Here is a 10662-nt window from a genome sequence, read left to right as displayed (position 1 = left end):
GCTCCTAATGCTTCTTCCAATGTTGGGCTGCATGTTCCCTTGACCCCTTTAGCCTCCAGGTCCACCTCAGGCAGACAGTCCCCACTTACTGCAGATGCTTATCCCCCTTCTATTGCCTTTAGGCCTGCTTTATCTTTCAATTTTTTTTCTTCTCCTTCCATGCCCCCTTTCTTCCTTCTCCCTGCCCCTCTCCCCAAAAAAAAGAATATTGCAAAGCACCTACTGCTTTTTCCCACTGGTCCTCAAGGAGTAATTGCAGCCCAAGGGCAAAAGTTCATTTAAAAACTGTTACACTGCTCAAACATTTTTTGAAATTTGACACAGCCTCTCTGGAAACAGGGTCTCATAAAGCAAATATTTTCTGGGCCTGTCAATATGGAGGGAAATATGTGACTCATGTAAAAGGATACTGTAAAACTGCTGCCTCAGTAACCAGCAGTCACCTACCAGACTAGACTTGCTATACATTCTCTACTTGTCTTATGTACTAACCGCATTAAATGAATGGGATAGCCTCAGTGTGGGCAGCTTTGCTGGTTTTGATATGTTTAATTAGAGTTAACTTTTTTCAAGATGGTTCTCTCCTTGTAACTAAATCTGGAGGATAAAACTAAGTGTCAGTGAAGTCAATGGCAGAACTCCCACCAACTTAATTTGGATCAGGATTCTTCGCATGTTTGAAATATTTTCAACTTTTTAAACACTTTTCTAATAGTGTATTGCTTGGAAAAGACTTAGATGTTCATGAGGAATGTGGATTTTGGTGAAGTGTGATGAATATTTTAGTTACCAGGAGAAAAAGGCTGAAAACATTGAAATCTGTGCACAAATCCAGTTTTATTTCAGTTACCTTCTTCAGTAGCTACACAGAATACTTTGGAAACTGGACATTAGCTGAATTAAGTATGATTAGTCTTATTCTAAACCCAAATCTCTGCCCAATCAGTTTTGAAGATCATTGTGCATGAAGCATTTTGCTGCTCCTATTTAAAACAATCATCTGACAAATGAAATTGTAAAAAATAAAAAGTAAAAAATGCACAAAATTATCAAAATGGCCTAGAGCATTAAAACCTAAAAGACTAAAAAAAAAAAAAAAAAAAGAGCTGCTGTTAGTTGTATCTAGTGTACTACCCATAGGTACAAATGACTGGAAGCTTAGAAGTTCATATAGTTATTAATTACATTGAGAGCATACATACACATAGGCCTGTTAAGTAGTGTCAGATGATGTTTAAAAACCCTATTTCTGATATTCTCAGTGTGGTATCAGAAGTGGAATTAAAAGGAGGCCAGAATCAGAAAACAAACTACTTAATTCTGACAGGAGCCTAAGAAAAGGCATCTAACCTCTGAAGTAGTTTATGGCACTACTTAGCTTAGTGTCCCATAATCGGCATTTGCTCGGGGGAACTGAGGGTGGCCTGGAAGGTGCCCTAGTGTACTTCTATGTACAAGGTATAGAAATACAGCTGGCTGTCGGCCTTAGCCATGCAAGTCTTCTGTCCCTGGTTAAACATTCAGCAGGTCTTATGCAGATGCGTGCTGGTGCTTCTCAGTTGTTCTCCTGCGGCACTGCTGTTGCCTAAAAGGAAAGAGGAGAGGTTGCTGTTTTGAGGAAAGAGAGAGTCACCACCTACTTCATGTTCTCAGCATGGGCCTTTATTCCTGGAGTAGCTCAGCACCTTAAAATACTTAGTGTATTTATTTTCAGTACTCCTTGTCAGAGTTTTATAGAGGGCACTGTGCACCTCACAAAATCACCCTGTCTATTGGCTCTGTGTGACCACGAGCAAGCCCACAGCAGAAGGGACAGCTGAGGAGTTCTTTCTCCTTCGGGCTGTCTTTTCTCCCCAATACTTTGCTCTACTTTGTTTTGACAGAAACTGCTTGAAAGTCCAACTTGGAAGACAGGCTGCAAAGAGAAATCACTTCCCCCAGCAAAATTCCTGGCAGCAGGAACTGATGTGCTGTGACACCCAAGAGAAAAATCAGTTTTCCCTCAGTGAACTTTTGCATCGGTATTCTCATGGTTTGTACCTGAACTGTGTAAATAGTTGTTTCTACAGGCAAGTCCTTGGACATACTACATACTATTTTAACTATTAGGCCTATATAACTTATGATGTATTTACTGGAGATTTAGTTAATTAAGACTTCATCATGGCCAGAAGCCACTAGGGATTTACCTGTGTGTTTTACCTGCAGAAAAAATTAAGACAAAGAGGAAGCACTGAATATGCTTTAGCTGGCAGTTCTTCTCACTCATAAAAGACAGACGAGTATACTTTACATTGCTCTTTTGGGGTTTTTAACTTATAGCTCTCTGTCTTTCTACGTCTTTTTGAGATCTGGTAAGCAGAAGAAAGTTTGATTTTCCAGTCAGCTTTCCAGAAACCCTCACTGAGACCAGAAGGTTTTTGTAGCATGAAGACATTTCAGGCAGCTGGATGGCCCAAACTTGCTACCACTTTCCCCCTTACTTGAATTCCATTTACAGGAATTCATGAAAGAGACTCAATGATTAAGATTTACCTCTCTCCTGTAAGCCAGATCCAGTTTCTCACAAAAGGTACAAACACTGCCCAATGGTTACAGATCAAGGGTAGGAAAATAGTCCAAGTCAAAACATCTAGACTTGCTTGTTATCTTACATACTTCATATTCAATAAACACTTAAAACAAAAAGAAAGCAAGCAAATACTGAATTCTTGCGTGAATTTTGTTCAACATTTTTCCATGTTTATTTCCCTTTAAAATCTGAATTATAAATTTGAGTTTACTTTCTCAAGGACCTTTCAAACTCAAGAAGGTCAAAGTTTGTGTTTCAGCTGTTTGGTAAAGTTGTAATCATGTAATGTGACAAGCTTCAAAGAAATAATTTACATGGTACTTGTCCATTATATAAAACTTTAACTGGATCTTACTAAGCGCTCACTCCGGGAAACTCCTGAGCACTGAATTTCTGGCTTCAGTGAAAGGTGAAAGTGTTCTGTATCTAACAAAACCAAACAGTCTTTGAACTCTGTGGCTCAACATCAAGAATCTGTCTTTTCTCCCCGTATAAGTAGTTATGTTCCCAATGCATGGAAGAGCACTAAAAGGAACCCTATTAAACTCTCCCAGATGTCCTAGCTTGGTCCCCCAAAGCTGATCTTAAGATTTCTTTTCTATCCAAATAAAATCTCATGCCATTGCTCAAGAATGCAGACAACAGCCAACCAGCCTATTCTCACTCTCAGAGCAAGTCTTTCTGTGTCAAAGTTTTGATTTTAAAGACTTAAATTAACTTTATTAAAGAATTCTTTACTTTACAGTAAGCTACAAGGTTTAAAACAACTGACTTGAAATGTAATGCTTTTTGGCAGAACAGTTTAGGCAGGAAATGTTACACATGACTTAAGCTGGCCAAAACAACGTAGCTGCTTCACAGTTTTCCATTGACTAGGTTGCATTTACCATCATTTGCTGTCTGAAGATGCTTAGCTAGTAGCAAAGTTCTCATTAATCCTCCTCTCTGCTCGGAACCGATCTCCTGCTGATGAAGGGGAGGCAAGCTACAAAGCAGGGAACTCTACACGAGGGAAGTGCAAATCGACAAATTGAGTAGTATTTGGAAACAGGTTTTATGCCGGTCCTAGACGGGGATGGCCCAGCAAAGGCGAGGCTGCTGGACCTCCTGCCTGTCCTGGGGCACCGGCGCTCTGCCCTGCGCAGGGAAGAGGGCAGCCCCTCGTGCCTGTCCCCACAGGGGCTGAGGGCTCAGAGCCCAGGGCCGGGCGGGGAGCGTGTTATCCCATACTTACGCAGAGAGTCCTTTCTCCAAACTGGCTGTAGAAGGTCATCTTCACTTTGTGCTTGTGTCCAGTCCTCTGATCAAAGGTGTTACAGCTGTCGAAGGGTGGGCTGTACAAATGCAGGCTAACAGCAGACTCTGTGTGGCTTATGTTCTCCACACGGTGCAGGCCAATGGAGTCTACACCAGCGAGGGCATGAAATGAGAGGTTGTGTTAGCAGGAAGATTTAACGAGATCTCAGACACCTGGAAAAATGCTTTCTAAACCAAAATTCATGAGCAAGCCAGTTAGGCATGCTTGCACTTTTACGGGCAACAAGTAACTCGGTACAGGGAATTTGACTGCTGTTCTCTAGCACAGATTCCTAAATACACTGGTAATTCAAAATACCTTATTGCCTTCCACACTTCATGTAACTTCCGGATTATCTGCTACAGGATAAAGGCCAATAGAAAACCAGAGAAACTTAAGGAAGGCCATGCTGTCAGTAATTTTCTAGCTGTCATTCCCAAAGGACTTCAAGGTTATTTACTTTCCTAGGAGATGCTGTTGTTATAGGTGCTGCAGAAGCAGGAAGGTTTGCATTTCTAAAAATCAGCAAGACATTTTACAGGGAAAAAGTTTTTGTATTGCTAATTCACAGCCCTGTCACAAGGATATCAGTCACATTAAAGGTCACCTATGTGTATGTGGGCCATTGTCTTACGGACAGAGACATAGTTGTCTTCTACTGCAGGCATCTGTTTCCTAATTAATCCTTCCAATTTACTAGTTTGGCGAACAGCCTTTTCATTTATCTGCTCTTTTGACTAAGGTGACAAATTAGTAGTGATTGGCATACTTCCAACCTTAATTGAATAGTAAGCGTAATTGAACACATAATAAAACAAGGCACTGTCTCTTGTGTGGTTTCTAATGAAGTAACGGCACTTTCTGCGGCGGAGTAGAAATCAAGCTATTACGTAAAAACGTAAGGTATGAAGAATCACATCCACAAAACAAAACGTTTCCATTCTACACTAAAGTGGACGTTTTGGGTTACTTAAAAGAGACCTTGAATTTAAATTTATGACCCTGCTGTAAAAACAACTCAGGCCTTTGTACTTTAATTAATGTTATACAGTACCTAGACCTGTATTGTGCAACATAGGCTTGATACCCTGAGAATCATGAGTACACTCTTAACTCTGATACATTTGAAGTGTAAGCCTTAAGTGTCGTTAACGTAGTTTATCTAAATAGAGGATGTAGGGGAAAAAAATGTCCTAGATCTGTGTCATCTAATGGGAAACTCAAATAAACTGTTTAGTGGGTTCTAACCTTAAAAATAAAGTACAAGAGTAACCAAGAAGCACACAATAGAAACATGAAGGTCACTCACTATTGAAGTAGTTAGTGCAATCAACACATCGTCAGTGTTTTCCTTCTACTTGTTTTACCTGTTTCTTTTAAGCCAAAACATCTGTTATGAAACATGGCAGAGATCCAAACTGCCTCAGAGAATTGGATATCAAATTTGTTTAACACAACCAAGGAAGCTTTGGATCAGATGCACACAGGGTGCAATTGCTTGCATCAGAAAGAACCGCATAGGTAGGAAAACCTGACTGAGTCTCAGAATCCATGTCACTGGCATGGGAGCACCAGCAGACGTGTCAAGCTCCTTCTTGCATTCCGTCCTATGGATTTTCACTTAATGTGGCATACCTCCAACAGAGGGCTGCAGAGCAGGAGTCTTTCTTCCCCAATGCCCTCACCCTGGCTTAGTCCATAACCCAACATGAGGCTCCCTCCAACCAGGGAGTTCCCAAGCTCAGCCCCACAAGGTGTGTGCTTCAGTTTTTAACTCATCACATAAAAGGCAGACGGCCCCCTTTTCTGATGCTTTGCCTTTGTTCTGCTGAACTCATTGCTGTTCAGCATGATGTGCAATGTCTTTCATAGCATCAGAGTATGTTACACCCAGCTGGCCGCTCCAGGATGGCCTCCAGCATAGCACAAGATCGTGATAGTTGCAGATACATGTAATGGCATGGATTTAGGTACCTAGGGAGCCTTACTGGTGGAGACTTAGTGGTCTCTCAGCATCTGTGCAGTCAGGCAATTTTTTTTGTAGATTGGGTAGACTTGAGCATTTCAACTCTGACACTGCACTTCAGCACTACAGTCTTTTGTTGATTTGGACAAGAAGTAGCACTGAGGATTGGGGCCTCTGCTCCTGGCCGGTCAATTTATTCCTTAGACAGCTTTTACATTTTTGACCTAGGATTTCCATGACTGACTAAAAGGATTATTTCTTTGAAAAAAAATCAAGGTGATTAAGCTATCTAAACTTTGGTTCCCTTATTTCTCACAAAATACTATTTAAGGTCTATGTTTACAAGCAATTTCAGATAGTCATTATGGACACAGTGCTGAAGGCTGCTTGGTCTAGAGGAGATATCCAGCATACTTAAGTATCAAGCAATTGCTGCAATGTCTTAAGAGTGAGTTAAAAGCATATCTTTTTGTTGTTTGTTTTACTGAATCTAAATACAGGTTTGTGCAGAATCTAGAGAGCCATGTTCTTAAACCGTGCATAAAGCCATTAGTATTATACTGTTAAAGGTAGGAGACTAGAAAGCGGATGAAGTCTTACGTTAGGAATAATACTCATGGATGGGTGGTTGTCAAAACAAGCTTAATAGCTTACCATTAATGTAGGCACATTGATTTTCTCTCAAAACTCGTTCTGATTTCTTAGTCATTTCACCATTCCCTTTTTTCTCAGGCCATTCAAACAGAGTCTCCTTTAGATTTCCCTGGAGGATCTTCATGAAGCAGTGTGAGTCAGTGTGATCATGGATGCTGCTATATATGTGAAAAGAATAACCAAACTCAGTGTGATATACATATTTAATTTCAGTACAGCAAATAGGACGGATGGCATAGCATATTGTATCTGGACATAGCCCTAGAATGAAATGCCATTGCACAAAAGTCTTAGGAAAAAAAAAATTCACAGTGACTAAGGTATTCCTACTTAAAACTGCCACTTTAGAAATTTATTGGGATAAGCTCACATACAGCAGGACTTGGAGAAAGGTCAGATATTGATCAACCTGTGACTTTGCCACAGAGGAATACAAAGGAAGGCTGGAGGAGGGAGGAGGACAGAAAAATTCTTCAGAACACAAAAACTCTTGTGGGTCAAGAAACAAAATGATGCTTTCCACAGTGACCCCAGGCAGAGGCTGGTATAAACTTGCAAGTATACCTGATATTTGCAGATCCACCATGCTTGCTCCTGAAACATGGGAGAAATGAGCTACTTCTGTTTAATTTCTATGGTCTCTTTACTGCTGGGGTGCACAGGCATTTGTTGAAGAAAAACTCACCCTGATAGTACTAAGTGCAACCAGTTACAGTAAGCTGTTAACGTCACTAGCTTGGCAAAACATGAACAAAACAGCAGGATCTGGTATGATTTGTCTGCTTGTTAGATCTGTGTCCTTGCTCTGAAGTATGTTTTAATTGCTACATTTGGAGACATATGGGCTAGATATGTAGTTTAGTTTTGGTTTTATTTTTTTTTAAATAGAGGGCCAACTGTTACAGAAGTCAATAGGATTAGGACAAAGGGAGAGTTCTCCACTCATCGGGGGCGAGGGAGAAGGGGGAATTTGGCCCTCCCGGAAGTATAGTGCTAATGAGTCAAAAACTTGGTATTGTATGTTACTGTTTTCAGTAAACAAATGTCAGGGTTTCTTACTAACTGAGATGCCAAGAGAGCAGAGCTTGCTTCAGGCACAGAACAGTTCACAAATGCCACGTTGTCACGCTCCTTCCACAAGCCATGAGAACAATCTGATCCTCCTCATGTAGGAAGCAAAAACAACTTGTCTAGCTCTAGCAAACGCTCATCCAACTCAAACACAGTTTGACATAAATTACAGGCTTTGTGGAAATAGCCTGGAAGGAGTAGAGGTGGTGGGCTTAGTTCCTATATCCCTCTGAGTATAACGTCATGGCATCCCCTAGAGAATACCGTAAATGTTCAATTGCATGCTCAATTAAAACAAACAAAAGCCAGCTCTGACATCTCCTTCGGTTTTCTATTCATATGTGAGAATAATCAGTCGAAACCTGCAAGTTTTTTTAATTCTGTATTTTGTTTTAGCCAATGTTTTGTGAAAGACCCTCCAAGGGACAGATCCTGCCCTTACATTTGTAGGACTACACGACCCAGTATACAGCCTGTGTACACAACTCCAGAGGCCACATCAGCAGTGTGGTCCGTTTTGAGGGAGGAGATGGGATGCATGAACCTAAAGAAAGCCAAGTACTCCTGGAAAGGGGATCCCTCCTCACAGCCCGCAGTCCTAACCCAAACGTACTTTTCTCATCTTGTCACAGAGGTGGGATTTAAACACCATGAGAGAACAAAGACTATTTAAACTGCACCAAGTCCTGCTTCTGCAACCAAGTGTTGTATATGGGACACATATACACATATCCTGCCCACAGGACCTGCTGTATCTCTGGGACTAAAAACTTCCTCTGACAGAAGGGAAGCTTAGATTTGGTAGAAAAACAGGTCATTTTTAAAAGAGTGCTCTAAAAATGTCCATGAAACTTGCAAAAGATACAGCAAATATTCGGGACTGCTATACCAATAGAAGCTCTGTACTGCTTAGTTTCCAGACACTTTCTGATAGCTCACATAGGGCTGATTATTTGTGTCTTTTTGTATGACAGTGAAAGATACAGTGGCTTTATATCCATTTGCTAAAACCATAGTCTTTGGATACGAACCTGCCATGCCCTTCACCCCAGCACAAGATCATCAAGTTGAACTTTCCATTTCCATTGTCCACAAGATTTCTCGTATACCTGAAATACAAAGTGTTTGCTTTTTACTGTACTGATGTGCCTATAAAAGACAAAATTATACAAACATGTTTATGCAGAAAGGTTGTGACATAGAAGAAAAAGGATTTTTATTTTTCCTGAAAGCCAAGTTCTACTTGGAAAAAAATGAAATTGTATGTTTAAGCCTTTTTTTTTTGTAAGAGTTCTTTTTCTGAGAAGGAAAAAAATTGACATATTTAATATTTTATAATCATATTGCTTTTGAATTACATAGATGATTGGAGTTTGGGAACTGTGAGTCCGAGACTAACATGGTAGACAGGATCAAATCAAAATAGTTATTGAATGAAGTCACTTCAGCAGCTGGCTTATAATTAGAAACAGAGGACTGCAATGAAACAAGAAAAATACATGGTTACATTCTTCTGCAGTTCCTTTTCAGATATTCTTGGCTTTCCTTCTGTTATGCAGCACTCATTTGTACAAAGCCAAAAAACCCAAAGAAATAAGATGTCAGCCTTTCCGTACATGGTCCTCCTACTCTGTTCCTGAAAGTTCTGCATCTTGTACTGTAGCATTCATGTGTGGATAAAACACCTGTAGGGTAATTTCTGCCAGCATCTACTTCTAAACAAAATTTATCAGAGCAAGATTTCTTAAGAAGATTTTTTCATGTGCTAAGTTATAGGTGGCAAAGAATAAGCTTGCTCCTAAAGGCTTTTTATCGATATGTGCGTTCTAGACTGTGATTTGCTCTCAGGGCTTGAAAACATCTTTAATGGGAACATCTTATGTTTGTTTCCTTGTACTCTCCTGCAAGCCTCCCCGAGCTGCCGCTTGTCTTGTCCTATTGAAGAATTCATTAGAGAGGGGACTGGGATTTTGCTCTATACATTACTTTCCATAGTGGGGCTCTTCTGATCCGGGGCTGGTGCTTCTAGCCGTTATGGTGCAAGCAACCCAGTGGGACCTTCTGGTTTCATTTTAGCTTTAGTCATGACTATTTGCACTTTGCCAAGTAAAGCAAGTATTTATGCCAATGACAGGACGCCTCACTCTCACCTAAAAGATGCAAGCCGGGGCACACAGAAAGTGCACTGATGTCAACTGAATGTTTTTTAATTAGTTTCCCCATAAAACCACTCTATTTTAATCAAGATAGGATGCTTATAATGAATTACTTTCAAAGCATAACATGTATATCTATATGCTGCCTCTCACTGCATCCACAATTTGTGCGTATATTAGGTAGACATATTTTTCCTATGATGTCAGAACATAAGCAATCAATGCTGGCATTTGACTGAACTTTTCAAGTGCTGTTATTTCTGTACAGCAGGTCTGGCTGGCCAAAAAAAAAAAACCAAAACCCAAAGGCTGCCATGCATACTTCTAATGTTAGCACACTTTGTTCTTCTGATTCTTAGTTTCCTACGTTCTGTTACAAATTTTGTGATTTGTTCTGAATGGAGGATAGTCAACGCAAGGTGAAAGGAGGCTAAAGAAAGTCAAGCCAGGGTGATGCTTTCATGATAGCAAGGTTAAAAGGAAAAGTTTTGGGTCTTGAGGTATTTTGTTTGTTTTTTTAAAGGAAGCGCTCAAATAAAATGTATTTATATTGAAATTTAAGACAGGGAAGCCACCAATGGCAGGAAAAAATTAGTTGTTAGTGAAGTGGGAGCGATTCAAAACCCTAAGAGGTATTTTCCTTCCACCTGGCAAGCAGCAAAAAGCCTCGACCTGCACTACCCCGGAGGAGGAAGGGGCTGAAGCGTGGGGGGCAGGCGGCTTACCCACCCGTCAGGCAGGGAACACACGCACCGGCTCCTCTACAGAAACGGAACCCCCGCTTTGGAGCGGCCCGCTCCCCCGCCCCAGCACGCCGCGCAGCCCCCGCTGCCGACACGCTTCTCTTGGGCTTTTTTCCACTGGTTTTTTTGGCTGCTTCAGCGCGTTTCTGTCTCCTCCGCGGGCCGGAGCCGGACCAGGCACCGGCGGGGCCGTCCCGCCGCCG

At 41.1% G+C, this 10662-nt stretch overlaps 1 protein-coding gene across 1 annotated transcript; it reads right to left on the bottom strand.

The window, feature by feature from the left end:
- Positions 1-821: 821 nt before the first annotated feature.
- CDO1 (cysteine dioxygenase type 1) lies at positions 822-10521 on the bottom strand. The gene is made up of 5 exons (XM_019473596.1): positions 10446-10521; positions 8592-8669; positions 6490-6647; positions 3807-3976; positions 822-1585 (listed from the first exon to the last, which is right to left on the bottom strand). Exons 2-5 carry the CDS (start codon positions 8621-8623, stop codon positions 1556-1558), a joined length of 390 nt encoding a protein of 129 aa, XP_019329141.1. The 5' UTR covers positions 8624-8669; positions 10446-10521; the 3' UTR covers positions 822-1555.
- Between the last annotated feature and the right edge of the window lie 141 nt (positions 10522-10662).

Source organism: Aptenodytes forsteri, unplaced genomic scaffold (assembly GCF_000699145.1).
Source record: "Aptenodytes forsteri isolate BGI_AS27 unplaced genomic scaffold, ASM69914v1 Scaffold167, whole genome shotgun sequence".
NCBI classification, from domain to species: Eukaryota; Metazoa; Chordata; class Aves; order Sphenisciformes; family Spheniscidae; genus Aptenodytes; species Aptenodytes forsteri.
Note: the sequence above shows the minus strand (reverse complement) of the source record. Positions and strands in the feature narration are given on the sequence as shown.

Excerpts from the sequence above, each read along its gene's own strand:
- CDO1 (XM_019473596.1), bottom strand. The coding sequence starts at position 8,623 with ATGATCTTGTGCTGGGGTGAAGGGCATGGCAG. Across the intron at positions 3,977-6,489 it reads TCAATGTGCCTACATTAATG|ACTCCATTGGCCTGCACCGT; the intron begins GTAAGCTATTAA and ends TCGCTGGTGTAG. Across the intron at positions 1,586-3,806 it reads TTGGAGAAAGGACTCTCTGC|GCAACAGCAGTGCCGCAGGA; the intron begins GTAAGTATGGGA and ends CTTTCCTTTTAG.